General features: G+C 41.7%; 1 protein-coding gene across 1 annotated transcript in view; it reads right to left on the reverse strand.

The window, feature by feature from the left end:
- Positions 1-529: 529 nt before the first annotated feature.
- Positions 530-16,796, reverse strand: part of CRYL1 (crystallin, lambda 1) — a gene marked incomplete at its 5' end in the record, with an annotated part of 52,915 nt that continues 36,648 nt past the window's right edge. Inside the window, 3 exons of the mRNA XM_008936825.1 lie at positions 530-643; positions 2,633-2,739; positions 16,394-16,499. Of these exons, the coding sequence (XP_008935073.1) occupies positions 530-643; positions 2,633-2,739; positions 16,394-16,499 (327 nt within the window). The remainder of the gene's footprint in view (positions 644-2,632; positions 2,740-16,393; positions 16,500-16,796) is intronic.

Consider the following 16,796-nt stretch of genomic DNA (forward strand, 5'->3'; position numbering starts at 1 on the left):
GTTGAAGTGATCCTTACTGCTGTTGAGGCATCAGTTGCCTTTGCTTAACATACCTTCTCCTACCTACAGTCAGTGCTTTAAAAATTAACCTGTCACAGTGATTGTTGGGTGAGGACTAATTTTATCCAGTGACAAACAGCTGATGTTTGCCTGTTTTATTTCCCTGCATAAGCAAACATTGTTCAAGTGCTGAATTCCTAAGCAAGCTGAAAAATGCATTATTTAAACCATGACTGTGTTCCAACATTGCACAATATTAATATTGCTAAAGCTACTTAATGCTTACACAACTAATGCACAACTAATGCACATATATAGGAATTCAATAAATCTTAACTGAACTTTTAAAAAACTCGTTCTGGTTGTTCATTAATTATGTCACAACAAATTTGGACCAAATGTTGCATTGGTCTCTAGATTTGTATCATTGGTTGCAAAAATTCAGTCTCCTCTTCTACATGACCAAGAATTTCCATTTTTTATGGGCATCTGCTCTTCATTTGGTCTCTCCTGTTAGGCAAGGTGCACCTCAGTCAGATTTCATTTGTTTTTTCAGTTTGGCAAGACCAGTGAGATATTCATCTCTCTGTTTTCTCCTGGCGTCCAGGACTTTTGGAACAACTGGAATTTTTTCAGACATTGCCTGGAACAGAAACATTAATGATTAAATCTCCCATTCTGAGTAAAAAGATTCTCACCAGCATTGTTTTCCGGCTTTCCCTGTGTCAGACGAAGTAACCTTCCACACAAACTGTAATTTAGTCTACCACAAGCAATAGGCCTCTAATTTAAAGAATTAAATTAGGGTCACTAGAAATGAACAAACTTGTACGAGAAGAAAAGTGGTTCCACTTGGAGGAGGTTGGCCTGAATGTGGCAATGAAAGTGCCTCTAGAAACAACAAAGTATCAGCCTCCTCTCTTGGTTTCTTGGAGCCACAGTGTAGTCCCTTTGATAATAACCTTTTATTAAGTAAGGAGGAGGAGGCAACCTGGCCATTTATGTGGCTGAAAATGTGCTCTAAACCAGATTCCTGTATGTGTGTGTGATCTCTCTTCCGGCTCCTAATAAATGTAATGAGGGATACCATATTTATTAAAAACATTTTGTCTCTAGGAGTGCCAGTTATAATCAAAAGGACAGGGGGAAGACTCATAAGAAACCCATAATTATGATTTTTGTTGTTTATTGGAATATGGGAGAGAGAAAGTACAGTACTATTTGAGGACACAAAGGCAGAAGTCTGAACAAGTTTAGCACACAGAAGTGGTATTTAAAACAAAACAGGGAGAAAAAGTATTTCTGAGTGCACCATCAAAGTTGCCTTAGAAGTGTCAATTCAATGTATCGCTGAAAGGAGAATAAGTCCTAGTAAGCTCTGGCCAGATAGTACATTGTACCAGATCTTCTTTCAAAGAAAAAAAAGCTGTTTTGAGAGTGCAGTTAGAGATCACAAGGTCATCATTGCCAAAATAGCACCTGAGGTCTTAGGGTTAAAAGGCAAGTGTTGAGAAACTGGGTAAAACCTGGACCTGCTACCAATGACTGGCAAGCTGCAGTGACTCCAGAAGAAAGTCAGGATGAGGGACACAGGAGTAAGATAAGAAATGTTTAATGTTTTACTTCAAGAGAGGATTCTTGCAAGCCCATCTTTGGCATGGAAGACTGAAGACAGAGACACCAAAACAAACGTTCAAGCGGCATTCAGCTTTTTCTAAAGAAACTCAAACTGCTTCGTATCAATTAAAAGTTTCTAATTGTGAATAACTCCACAGTTATTATCGATTGTTATCATAAGCAGTCTGTGTTATTTAAGCATAAAAGAATCCCCTTCCTTTTTAACATAGCTGATGCTATCTTCCAGACAGACTGCCTCCATATTCAGAATTAATCTCTGACAGCTGATCAGGAACGATTCAACTCACACATGTGCTCTTTAGTGAAGCATTTAAAAAGGAAATTGTGAAAAAGTAGGGTTAGGAAATGGCAATACTTCAGTTAATTCCTATGGTCATACGAAATACCCTATAGAGTGAGCATAAACAAATTGTGGGTTTAGAAATGTTAAAAGACAAAATAGGTCCAAATCCAGCACGGCGGTTAAATATCTTTAAATGTGCAAGTAACCTTACTGAACTGCTCACATCCTAAACTTAGATGTGTATTTGCACACATTACAGACTAGAGCTCTAGTTTGTAAAGCATATAAAACAAAAAAAAAGCTACAGGGTTTATTCAGGAAGAGGGAGTAATAGGAAGAGACAGGTAGAAAATTCATGTAGGAAAGGAGGGTTGGAGCTGTGCATAATACAGCAGAGGACACAGGACAGAAGTGGTGAGAGACACTGTGGAGTATTTAATGTCAATAACCCGTAGTTGTTAGCAGTTGATTCCTCTGCCTAGTAATCATGTTACTCAGCTGCTAGACCACTTTGCCTTGATGTGTGTCAAAGTCCTTTCTTAAGGGACTTTACACGCATTCTGTACCGATCTTTTAGTTTAAATTACACATTCATGCAAGAAATACAGCCTACAGATACCTCTAACAGTAAACTGAAAAGCTACAAATGTTAAAATAAACGATAACGTTCTTTGTTCTGAACATCACTGCATTTATCAACTCCGAATTTACCTGACTGATTTTCTGCTGAATTTCTCCTGAAAATTCTGGAACTGGTCCAAAAGTGTTCAAGACAAGCCGCATACCTTCACGGTACCTTTCACAATAATTTGAAATACCTAAAAACAAATGAAAAATTACATTAAACAGAAAATCCTATTCAAGTTCAGTAAGGCTGCCTGTGCTTAAGTGTTGTCTTAAATCAGAGTCCAATGAAAACAAGTATTCTTATGCTTAAGGCATGTACTTACCATTAAGGAAAAATGGCTTCTATCCACCACACTTCCATTAAGGTTAACAGAAAAATAATTTAGGACATGTCTTCATTGCAAACCCAATTAATGTTACATACCAATAGGCAGTCCTACATAAGGGGTGTAGTATACAACCATGGAGATAGCTGTGCTTTGTTACCTGGGACCAGGAAGCTTCCCAGTGTCCATGAGGAGAGTGCTCTTGCCACTCCTCTCCTCCTGGCTGGTATGTGTCCCATCAATTGAAGTATTCCTGTTGTTACTCTCATTTATTGACCCAGAGTGTATCAAGATGAACGTGGCTCACACTCAAAAGGTCAAAGGCATGGAGACCCGGGTGGCCTCCAGTGAAGGAGAAAGGCTTAAGGAAGAACAGATGGATCTTGCAGATCAACACCTTGTACTGTAGCTAGGGTTAGCAAGAGGGATTTGGCTTTTATGACCACGGGGCCCTCTTTGATGACTGAGAGCTACTAGGGAGACAAGATCCACCTGACCCTCTAGAGAAAAACCATCTTTACCAAAAACTCGGCCAATGTGTTGAGAAAAGATTCATATTAGGAACACTGGAAAAGTGAAACTACAACCTGCAGTTCAGTGAGGAAGCGGTGCATGGGAGTGGAAAAGAGTGCAAGGTAACAGGTACAACAGAAACTACAAGAAAGTATAAAAAAAGGCAGGAGTCCACCTCTAGTGTTTGTGCACAAGTGTGTGCAGCCTGGGAAAGAAGAATGGGAAATAGGAGCTCTATGTGTGGTCACAAAACTACAACATTGTTGGAGCAACTGAGGTGTGGTGGGATCGCTCACACAACTGGAGTGCTGCAGTGGACAGATACACCCTTCAGGAGACAAGCAGGAGAGACAAGGAATGGATGGACTATCTATGTAAAGGAGCAGCTCAGATGTATGGAGCTATTCTATGGGATGGGCAACTGGCTGGGTGAGAGCCTGTGGGTCAGCATCAGTGGAGGCCAGTAAAGGACAGCATCCTCCAGGACAGCAAGAACAGTCCATCCTGATATTCAGGAAGACAAGTAAATGTATCAAGAGATTGGCTTGGATGAGCTCCAGTGCAAAAAGGCAGCATATAGTAGGTGGAAGCAGGAACAGGTTGTAAAGAAGAAATTTAAAAACACTGCCTAGGCATGTAGGGATGGTGTCAGGCAAGGAAAAACTCAGCTCTAGTTGAGACTTGCAAGGATGTCAAGGAGAACAAGAAGGACTTCTACTGTTATATTAGTAATAAAAGGCTCAACAAGAAAAGTGTGGGCCTGTTGCTGAATGGGTAGTTGACTTAGTGACAGGAGAAACAGGTAGAGTTACTCATTGCTCTTTTTGCTACAGTCTTCATTGGCAAGGTCTTCTATGCCTCTCTAGTTAGAGGCAGGGTTCAAGGAGGAGAAGAGTTAACAGCAGTAGATGGTGATCCTGTCAGTGACTATGTATAGGAACTCAGCCCCACCTGAGACCATGGGATAAGACAGAGTGTATCCAAGGATATGAAAGAAGTGGCCCATGGCCTTGCAAGGTTGCTTTCTATCATGTTTTTTAAATCATGCCAGCCAGTGCATCAATGCAATCATTTGAGATCCCAGGAAGACTGAAGGCAAATACTGCACCCATCTTCAGAAAAGGTCAAAAGAACAACCCAGGATTCTACAGGCCAATTAATCTCACTTCTGCCTTTGAGGAAATCAAGGAGCAAATCCTCTTGAAACAAATTTCTGGGCACAGGAATAAGAAGAAGGTGATTGTGACAGTCAGCATGTAGTGACCAATGGGTACAACATGGTGTAAATCATGTCTGATTGACCTTGTTGCCTTTCGTGATAAAATCACTGGATTTGTGGAAAACAGGAGAGTAGTGGATACCTTTTGTTTCAACTTTAGAAGGGCATTTGACACTGTTTCCCATGACATTCTTCTATCAACGTTACAACTTTTAGGTCTCCACGCTTGGACAACTAGATAGACAAAAAATGGGTTGGATACTCAGGCTCAGAGGTAGTGTTTAATGGCTTGTACTCTACCTGGAGGCCAGTAAAGGTTTGTTATTGCAGGAATCTATCCTGAGACCTGTACTGCTTAACAGCACTTGTTCATAAGGTTTGTGGATGATATCAGTTTGGGCAGGGGTGGGAGGTGGGGCGTGATGGACCAGCTGATACATTGGAGTGCAGGGTTGCCCTTTGACAGGCTGCAAGAATGAACCAATACAAAACCTTCAAAAAATTAACAATGGCAAATGCAAGGTCCTGCACCTGAAAAGGAAGAGCTCCTTGTAACAACACAGGCTTATGAACACCAAGAACTCTTGGTCATGGTAGGACTAAGCTGAATGTGAACTGACAGTATGCTTTGACAGCAAAAAGGGTCAACAGCATCCTGGGCTGTGTTAACAGCGCAGCCAATAGACTGAAGGAAGCGATTAGCTCCCTTTACTCAGCACTCATTAGACTGCACCCAGAACACTGCATTCAGTTTGGGATCTCCCAGTACAAGAAAGACATTCACAAATGGGAACAACTTCAGCAGAAGCCACCAAAATGGTTTGTGGCTGGTGCACTTAGAACCATAGAATAGAATCATAGAATTTTCAGGGTTGGAAGGGACCTGAAAGATCATCTCATTCCAACCCCACTGCCATAGGCAGGGATACCTCCCACTAGATCAGGTTGCTCAGAGCTCCACCTAGCTTGGCCTTAAAAACTTCCAGCAATGTGGCTTCCACCACTTCCCTGGGCAGGAACCTCCCTGGTTCCAGGGTCTCACCACCCTCATGGTGAAGAACTTCTTCCTAACATCTAATCTGTACCCACCTACTTCTAGTTTTGCTCCATTCCCCCTAGTCCTATCACTACCCAACACCCTAAAAAGTCCCTCACCAGCTTTCCTGTAGGTCCCCTTAAGGTACTGGAAGGCCACAATAAGGTTACCTCAGAGCCTTCTCTTCTCCAGACTGAACAGCCCCAGCTCTCTCAGTCTGTCTTCATATGGGAGGTGCTCCAGCCCTCGGATCATCCTTGTGTCCCTTCTTTGGACACGTTCCATCATTTTCATATCTTTCTTGTACTGGGGGCTCCAGAGCTGGATGCAGTACTCCAGGTGGGGCCTCATGAGAGTGGAGTAGAGGGGGAGAATCACCTCCCTCAACCTGCTCGCAACACTTGCTTGACTTGCCCTGTCAGGAGAGGCTTGGGGAGCTGGGCTTATTCAGCCTGGAGCAGAGATGGCTTCAGGGACCTGACTGCAGCTCTCCAGTACCTACAGGGAGGTCACTAAGCAGACGGAGCTGGACTCTTTACAGCTGTGGCATGACAGAAGGATGTTGTTGCCAACACTCGGACCCGGGATCGCGGCCACTCAGCCTCTGCCGTTGGGGGCCATCGAGAGACAGGCTCCAATGTGGAGGATGCAGCAAATGGCGCGTACTGCGTCGCAGGAATTGCTCCCACATGCCAAGCCCCGCCCCCCGCGCCCCTCGTGGGCGGCCTGCGCTTCCTTACATCACCAGGTCTTCCCAACGCTGGCCCCTAACTAGGGCAGGCTCTGCCTGTTACAACAGAGGAGAAGAGAAAATAGGCACAGTTTGAAATGAGAGGTTCAGGCTGGATACTCAAGCACTGGCACAGGCTGCCCACAGAGGCTGTGCAGTCTCCATCTCTGTGGGTTTTCAGGACTGCATGAAAACCTGAGCAGCTTAGTCTGACCTCAGAGCTGACCCTCCTGTGAACATCTTAAAAGAATGTGATCAGAGAGCCTGAGAACTAGCTAACTGGCCATAATGAGTAAAATGGCAGCTGAGAAGACCTTGGCTGAATTAGGAAAAGGCCCAGCTTCCATCAGCTCCAGTAGGAAGCACAAAAAAAATACTGTTGAGGCACTAGAGAGGAACTGGAATGATAAATGCACCAAAAAGAGAAATTGGTCATTTAGCCAGACATATATATCTAGTATATGCAGACTATAAGGTAGACTTTAAAGTAGCTATTAACTACCACGTAATGGAGAAAGGATGTTGCAGTCTTTCCCACTGTACATCACTCAAGAAGTCAAGAGCTGCACAACAGTAAATGAGCAATGCTTGTCTGGCGGTACACAGCCAATGCAAGTAAGAATGTGACCATCCTGATCAACACCCTAGATCTGGGAAGGGAAGTTGTGGATATCCTCTAAAAGCTTGTGACAATCTCCCCTTTCTGAGAGCCAAGAATTTGAATCCTTAATTATCTTCTTATTAGCTAACTATCAAAGCAGAAAAGAGAAAGCTGCAGAAGGCAAAGGCAAGCAGTTACGGTCACCAACTCTTTCACAAAGATTCAGGAGATCGTACAGACCAAGAAGCATGAACCTGAACTGCTCATGGTCTTATCCAGCCACAAAATCCAGGAAATGCAAGTGAGGTGGCCTGACTAATACACAGAAGAATGCAACTCGGGTCAGGAGTCATAAAGCAGTCTCCTGAACACCCCATAGATGGTTCCCTGGAATGCAATACTGTGTGATATCAAGACTGTAGAAGTCCCACCTGTCTAACCCTAAATGGCTGAGGTTGAAAAGTGGATGAAGGAACGGAAACCTCTGACTACTGGCAACTGTGAATCATAAACTACAACACTTATACTGCTCAACATGCCTGAAATCACTGAAGTACAGGTTTTCCAAAAGGCCTCTGAGGTCAGCAAGTGTACAGACAACACTCTTGTTTCTGGACCAAAGACAGGAGAACTTTCAAAGGGCAGATCCTCAAGAAAGTATTAAATTTCCTTTAACAAATTAGCACTCTGAAGTCATGATGACCATCAGATTAACAACTGGAAAGACAGAAGGAGAGAACATATTCACTGCATAAAAGCAACATGGAGAGATTTGAGAGTATTCAATTCTCTTAAAAAATGCAACATTCTCCAGTATCAGAAGGAAGGAGGCTCTGAGAATAACAGCAGCCTTGTTAAGCAGCTTGAACCTGTACTTGGTGCCAAGAGTGTGCCAATCAGCATTTAGTCAGCCTGTTTCCTTGTGTTATTTACCCATGGAGCTCGTGTTCCTAGAACACACTGCCATGTTCTGGCCTTCTCCAACACAAAAAGGGAGGTGAGCTGGTCCTACAGGTATATTGGTGCTCTGATTATATGGAAACTTAGTATTTTGTTCCATTTTCTTGATTGACACACATCCAGAAACTTCCAAATTGCCTTGCAGGCTCCAAAACATCACTTGCAGGAAGTGAGATTCAGGAAGAGATGCATTACTGTGGGATGTAGAATAGGCTGTGATATGACTCTCTCTCATCACTGAGAGAATAAGCAGAGACCATTCTCCCCCATAAACACTCTGGAAAGGAACACTGGTTATCAGGGGTTCCTAACCATACCCTGTCATTAGTACAAGTGCTTGCCTGTTACATCTTAAGATCTGGGATCACAGACTTTGGCACCTGAAGGTAACCTAGATCAACCTACAAGGGATATGCTATCCACATGAGCAATCTTGGGAACCCAAGACAATTCTGGATGAGACTCCTCACCAACCATAAGAAGACAATATTTACATTTCACCTTGCTCACATGAGCTTCTTCTTCTGACAGTGAGCAGTCTCAGCAAAAGTTTTTCCTCAGATCATGCTACATCATATAAAGTTCCCAGATGGAGAAGTAGAAATGACTGAGGCTGAAGAATGCAAAGTGATGTGGACTTGGGTACACCTTGCTAGCTCACAGCTGCTGGCAGCAGCTGTTGCCAGCTGGAAAATGACAAAATAAAAAATGGCAATTCAGCCAAATATGGCAATTCAAGCAAATCCACATGGGCAATTTGCGATAGGAGGAATGGTAAACTGAGCAGTGTCAGTTATCAGCTATTCTGGTGCTTATCCAGCTGACACAGGTCTGTGACACCTAGACCAGTGCTGAATAGTTTGGGTTTGGTACTTTTTTCCAAAAGTCAGGAGGAACCTCTCAACCACCGGGGTCGCTTGTGCAACAACACCATAGACCTTAGTAGTTTTGGTTCTGGTACGGTCAGGAGAAGGTAGAAGAGAAGGCTCTGTGCCAGAAATCTTTCTGACAAGCCTCAATATAAGAGACAACATTAGTATCTTCAGAAAGCTGAATGCTGGGACACAGCTGATCCATTTACTTGGAGCATGTGAACTCCTGAGCTGGAGATGACCTTTAAACCTCACTCAGCAGCTAGTCCTGGAAACTGAGCTCCTGCTGGCAGCTCACCTACAGCTTGAATGAATCAGAGCAATTTCTGGGTGGGTGTAGCTCACCAATGCAACAGAGACATGCCAAATGCAGGTTGGGTAATACAATTCACTCACAGCATGCAATGTATGAATGAAAAGAAGATTTATGCAAAGTCAGCAAAATAGGAAAAGGAAAAAAAAAAAAAGTTACCAGTCTAGAAAAGAGCTGCAGAAGAGCTGCAGCATTAGTATAGTCAATCTCAATATTGTGGCTGAAACGGCAACATGCAAGCATGTATCCTGCATGCCAAACAGAAAGTGGACACTGGAAAATCTTTTGAGTCTCAAGTGAAGGAAATAGACCAAAAGTTAGAATATACACAGGGTCTCACACAAACATTAAAAAAAAATAAATTTCAAAATAGCTAATTCAAGGCAGCACTCCCAGTGTGAAATGTCGGTGGAGACTACTGCAATCTTTAATTTGGTTTAAGTAGTCAAGATCAACACTATCCTGCGAGCTTCAAGAAGGCACTGGAGCAATGGGAAATATTACTGGAAAAATCACTTTGCTTTTCAGCTGCAAACTCAAAACTGGCAAATATTTGATTCCAGGCCTAAAGGGTTAGGAGTCCTTTAGTTCAAAGTTCAGGGCTATTGCAAAGATGGAGGAAAACAGCATTTGACTGGAGCAAATGACAATAAGATGGAAAACAAGTATGACAGAATCCCTGTAATCCCTGTTGATACTGCCCAGGGAGCAGCTTAAACTAGAAGAATTAGCACCTGTAAACTGTGAGACAGACAGGGCAGCACCTCAGAGCTGGAGAAATAGGAAAGGGATGGCAAATGAGGCTGTTAAAAACAATCTACATCTGTCCTTGCATCCAGTTGCTGTGCCCACACTGAGCCCCCTATCTTCAGCTGGAGAAAGAGAATGACACAAGATGCAACTGGGACAGAGGGAAATCAATTTGCAGCACAGGACTGACCATGGCTTCCTCTTGTATATGTGGGTTTTTGGCTCCCTGTCTAAAACCCCACCTTTCTTGCACGCTCACCTCATCACTGTTGGAGGGAAAGGGCCGTGGGAGAGGGAAGATCTTGCAGCAGGTACCTGAGAACCATGAACACAGAAGAGAAGCACCTCCAGGAAAGGCAGGAGTTTCCTGAAGCCTCCTTCTACCATGTGTTTACAACTATCACAGGGAGTGGAAGAAATGAATGAGTAACAAAATGTTCTAAGGGGATACCGGACTATAGAGCTGAAAAGGGGAATATTCCATCTTCCTTCTAAGTCCCAAACCCACTCAGCATTTCTGACTTGTACAGTATAGTTGCAGGAACATGTTACTACTAGCCAGACAAGGCTCTTCAGCTGCCCATATGCATCTGGGAAATGCAAGGCTCTTCATAACACCAACAAAGGAAGAATAAGCTGCTGCTTATTCAGTTTCCAAAACAGCTAAGGAACCGTCCCACAAGAATTTGTTTACAAAACTATACTTTGGGTTTGCAGGTCCTTACCTGAAGAACTTGCACTGCTGTGGTGCAAACATGGATATCCCTTTAATGGCTCTAGTTGTATCATCAAGATCAACAGGGCATTGAGGAAAGAAGAGAAACTCAGGACAGATATTTAGCTTAGAAGCATGTGTAAAATGCTTCACTGTCCTGAGAAGACCTCTTCATAAATGAGGTTCATAAAGATGATGGGAGTAGTACAAAAAAAGAAGGGAAAACAGGACAGTATAAAATGCAGCATGTTCATGCATTATGGTATGTAAGCACCTTCACATATCTTAGCTTATATGCTAAGTCTCATTCCTTCCTCTTCATAAGAAAGACGATAGGCATGAGGGCTGAAGGATGCAAGCAAGCAAACTTGGTAAACCAGTCTGGCAAGGACACTACACATGGGGCCAAACAAGGAAGACACTGAGATATTTGTGAGAGAAAACAAGAGCCAGGAGCAAGTATTACTGGCAAGAACAGGGAACATCCCAAAGACGGAGGGTGCCTCACGATACTGAGTATTAACTTAATGACTTTGAACCTGATGAACAGCATAATAAGATACTGTAATGACTAAAAAAGAGTAGGCGAGATGGTCAAGCCACTGATGTAATAGCATCAACAATTTGAAAAGATTGGGGTGGGGTTGATTTTAGCAGGTAAAAATCTAAGAAGTGGCTGCACTTGGTAAGACTGAAGATGAGTGTGGATGAGAACAATAAAAAGGGGCATATTTCAGGACCATTGTGAGGAATCAGTCATGGTTAGGTTACATTCAGAGAAAAAAAGTCCCAATGCCTTTGTTTTGCTGATAGAGGGATTACATTTCGGGACATTACAGCCCCAAGGAAAACTTTCTAAATGTAATCCTATCATTGTCAAGGGTGTGTCTGAACACAGATGCATGCTCTTAGTTAGGGTGTGAATTCAGAAGACACTTGCTGTGCTACATTAATTCCCATATGAATTCACTTAGACTCTAGTTGCATGAATACTTTCAACTTCTCTAAGACAGTCATAGCACCAAAAAAAGTTTTATTCTCACTGTCCCTGTGTTACCATCTCAACAGGAATACAGGAGCATTTGTGCAGGATTGCTGTCACCTGGGTCAAGGAATTAAAATGAGTTAATATGAACCACTTCTTTTGTTAGATCAGTTTCAAACTGGGATGAGCCACTTGGTGACCATACACATTCTTTCATCAGCACAAGGGAGAAGGGTGCACCAAGACATGTTCTTCAGGACACATCTATAATGCCTTGAGCAATAAAGCACTAAGAATTCCTGTGCAAAGTCACGTGCTCCTTTCAGAATGTGGAAGGAACCACTCTACACCTGGAAGTCCACACAAGGGAATTAGTGCACAGCAGCCAGAATGCTGAAAAGGTCACACCTTTACTTAACACACAGAGACTTTTTCATACAGAAAAGTTCTGCAGCTTCATACAGGCAAACAGCAGTTCTAGAATTAGTATAAACTGCTTTCTTCAGCCTACTGAGAAGTGAATGGAATGTGTATAAGAGTGTATGATATAACTACTGGGTTCATGAAAGAAGAGGTTTTTGTGTGATTATGTACCACTGTGAAGTTTCATCTCAGTAGGACCCTCCTACAAGTATTCCTGAATTAAGTTGAGATATTTTATTACCCTACAACATAACACAGGGGTTGGACAGGGATGGAGGCAATATTCCTTTTCTTAGATTTTACTACCTTAACCTAGAGACTTGCACACCTGCTTACAAGCTTGTGATACAAAAGCTCCTGAACAGAATTAAAGCTTGATTTGCTCCCTGTATGGCAGCATTAAAGCAGCAGCCATAGGAATGAAAAGAGTCTCTGCTGCTGAAGCAGCCAGCATGCCTGTCCATGGTCATTGTCAAAAAACATGCTTGGCTATGTTTTGCCTAGTCAGACAAGAAAAATTTCCTTCCTTTGAACTATGGTTTGATTTCCCCACCTCTTTCCTTCTCATGTTTTGTGCTCTGCAGACAGAACGATGATTCTGCTCCTATCATCCAAAACCAATTAATCCAGCAGGTTCTTCTAAGACAAGCAAGCATTCCCACTTTGAGAAAATAAAACACAATTTTGACAGTGAAGACTCATTCCTAGCTTACTGGATATTTGCACATATATTATAGGGACCATATATCAGCCCCAATTTCCACACAACTCCTGTGAGAACATCACAGTGAGCGATAGGTAGAACATGGTCCTAGAATGGTGTTTTTATAAATTTACAGGAGAGAAAACAGCAACAAAGATTCTTCAATCTCCCCCTGTCCAGCTCTTCCGCTAACATTAGCAGTTTAGAAGGTTAAATTCCAGTGACAGCTCACTAAATAGCCCTCTAAGAAAGTAACTGATCTAAGACAGCCAACTGTGAAATACATATGAAGAACTTCTGCTGCAAACATGTAAAACACAGTATGTGACAGTTTAGCCTCTGTTTTTATAGATTTTTTTGCAAGGGCTTAAAGGAGCTGACAGCTCAAGAAACGAGATTCAGGAGAAACAGGAGATTCAGCCGCTGACTGAGGCTGGATCATCTTCAGTACATTCACAGGCAGCCAGGTACATAATACAGGAAGGACATTGTGTCTGCTAACGTAACCCCATGATAAGTAAGTGGGTAAAATGACTCCACTGAAGTCTACGAATGTTCCTTGTCAGAGACTTAACAGCGTTTGTTGCGACGCTGCCATGCGAAACCACGACAGACTCAAAAGACAGAGCTTACTGAAACTGAAATCCACATTCATTTTATTTACTGAAACCAACTCTCAACGTTATAATATTATGCAATTTGGATGTGCTTTTCTTCCACCCAAAGGGGCTTCCTTCCTGTCTGTTGCAATTCAGTTCTCAAATTGCTGTTGTTGCTTTTGCTCCCTTTATTGACTTGATGCTGTCATTTTATTTCATGTTCAAGGCTGTTGGCTCACTGCCATATATTCAAAATTCCTCATATTCATGCATGAATTAACAGGTTATCTGAAGTGGCCTGGATAATAGCTTTGGATAGGACCATTTATGAATATGGAGGAAAGGATGTAAGAACTGAAATGGGGGAAACCTGGCATTACCATATAGGAAGGCCATGGGAAGATCTTGATGTATGCCTCCAATAGGGAAAGAAATAATGCTGATTTTACCAAAAAATCATTGTAATAGTATTCTTTATTCAAAATCCAACAGAAATATCACATCACTCTTACACAAAATTTTTTAAAAGGGGAAAAAAAACATTTCCCCATCTTCCAGGATCTCCAACAAATAATACTATTTTTCTCTCACATGCTTCCTGCATCCCCAACATCCTTCCTCACTGCTTAGCAGAGAGTTTAGGATTGTAGGTAATTAATATCTTATGGCTGTAAAGAAAGGCAGCTGCTGTGAAGCTTCTAGACAGGCTAACAAACAGGACAGAGGGGATTTCTCATCTCTACCTCCCTTTCCCTCCACTAATAAAAAAATAGACACTATTAGTACAATTAGTAGGTTGTCCTGGGCAAGCAAGAGGAGGTCCATATTATTCCATATTATGCGAAGCAGTACTGGGCAACCAAAGAAGGTGGCACTGCTGCAGAACTATGACCACAAGCCATCATGTCTCCTAACATCAGGAATTTTGATTTAAGCTGTCACTGTCTCTGATGAGAGCAACAGCCTGAGTCAGCCTGCCAGCACATAAACAGGAGCAGCTCTAGACTCAAGAGACAAGCCACCTGCAAGACTGGTAGTGAAGTGATACTTCTCATGATCCAAGTTACTGAACAAGCAAGCAAAGTGCTTTTGTGTAAGTGGCCCAGTCCACAAGTGTACTAATTATGTTATTTCAGAGTTATTTTTAATGGAGAATACTATATAATGTTAAAATAACTCTACATGTATGTTTTGGTTTGGTGTTTTTCAAGTCCACCACAATACTACTCTTCTGGTTTATCAGGATCTTGGGTTATATTTCATAACATTTCTTCCTCTGATCTGAAATACTAAAATTCCTAACAGAAGATAGCGTTAAATCTAGCAGCTGGATAATCTCTGCCATGAATAAGCCACCTACCAGTTGCATGTTACCTACAAATGGTTGAAGACTGGAAACTTCAGAAATGTTTCTGTAACAATGACTACTTTCTGATGGGAGGAAGGTAGCTAAGCTAGATCATGATGGAACATCAAATACCAGAGGGCACTCCAGGAAGAACATCAAAACCAACCCAGATGACTTACATGGTTCCATTCATCTCAAGTAAAAATTGTTTTAGAATTAAGATTCTAAAACATCAATTAAAAAAAAAAAAGGATTCACAAGTATGACTTGATCTCTAAAATAGATTAATTTTGTTTTTGTATTAACAAGCATTTTGTTTTGACTTTATGTATTAAAAGAGGCAGTTGAGAAGACAGACTTCTGACAGGAGACCATGTGCATGGATGGTTCCTGCAGAGGACGGCATGGCAGCTTAGTGGAGTGATAGGGGCAGGTCTGGACAAACCCTAGGCTGCAAGTGTCCAGGTAAGTTGCTCTGCTTAAGGCTAGGACTATGTGCATCTGTCCTGTTCAATGTAAAGAATGTATATGGTTTATATTAACTCTGTAATCACTAGAGACGACTGGAAACTGACTGGTATTAATGGATCAGAAGAGGGAAACTATTAGGAAGGTGCCTCTATTTATAGGATGGATGTCATTTGCCTAACAATGCATGAAAGCAAACACTTTGTGACAGTTAATTTACTGATACACAATCAAACTGACAAGCTGAAAGACTCTAGTGGAGGATTCACAGTTCCATGTTCACGTCAAAAGTGCTTAGCCAGCCTTAAGAGACATAAGTTTCTGCCAAGTAACTAGCTAAAAAAGTAGACATAAAATAACACTTCTAATTGTGCAGACATTTTAGGATCTTGGTTTCTTATTTTATTATTGTGTTATTAAGCATCGCAGCAGTGCCTAAAAGATCCAGTAATGGAGCAGGGGCCTACCATGTCATGGACTGTAAAAAAAACCCAAAAAATAGACACAGCCCATAATATAAAGAACTAAAAAACCCCATAATGTAAAGAGCTAAAAATGTAGTTTAGTTGATCTTCACTTGTTGAAGTTTTCATGTTTTGTTAAGTTCACTGCTCTAACCTTTGTAATCTTGATCCATAATTTTTATTTCATTTTATGCAATTTACTTTTTATTTAGCTGAGATATGTGTATATGATTCCAAAACCAACTAAAAATCTGTCTTGATTACGCAAGACAGATGTTGAATTGTTACTTGACTGCTTTGTCAAGTCAACTTTGTACGTGCAGTATTTTGTGGACAGAAGCAATTTCTCTTCACTCAGGGTTTAAGCCAGCTTAAAGCAAGACAGCTCCTATGAATTTGAGGAAGGGGTATGGGGAGAGGGAAGAAGAAAGGCACTCATCTATGGAAAGTGGGTTTCTGTTGACACTGGATTATGAAATGAACTTTTTCAATGCTTTCTTTTACTGTCACTCAGTCCTGAACTATGGCTACACCAGCATTCGCAAATCACTGGGACAAGTCTTGGAAAAAATGGAAGTACACAGCCAGTGTTTCACTGATTGTCACCTTCCATCTGGTCACCTACAACAGGACAGACAATATCCATTGCTTTCCATCTGACCTCGAGTTTACATAAATTTTCCTTTCAATATCATTTCAGTAGAGAGAGAGAGATGAGTCACAGTTGCAGCAATCCTAACCTGGTTTGTTGCATAACATTTTTGGAGTCTTGTGCAATGTAAGCCCTCCCTTCCTACTCGCCCCATTTTAAACTACCTACCTTCTGCATTGAGATGCATGGTTTCCAGAGGTCCGATAAATGCGTATCGCATTCCCAGTCCGTCAGACATCACAAGGTCTAGATCAGTAGGAGATATTACTCCTTCCTAAACAGGAAAAGTAGAACAGGAAGAAAGATTTGTGAATGTTTGATTTTAATGGAAAATTGCCTGTTTTTTGTAAATGATGAAATTAAAGAAGTAGTAAAAACCAAGGCTAGAAATAGCAGTTATCTTGCAAACAGAAACACAACTGTTAGCCAGAAATGTCCATGAATGCAAACCTTCTTGTGGTTCAGTATAAACACTCATTCACATCTCTAAGATTGCTGTACTACATAGTCCACAGAATCATAGAAACATAGAATCACCATGGTTGGAAAGGACCTCCAGGATCATCAAGTC

The sequence above is a fragment of the Merops nubicus genome, unplaced genomic scaffold (assembly GCF_000691845.1).
Source record: "Merops nubicus isolate BGI_N331 unplaced genomic scaffold, ASM69184v1 scaffold10570, whole genome shotgun sequence".
Taxonomy (NCBI): Eukaryota; Metazoa; Chordata; class Aves; order Coraciiformes; family Meropidae; genus Merops; species Merops nubicus.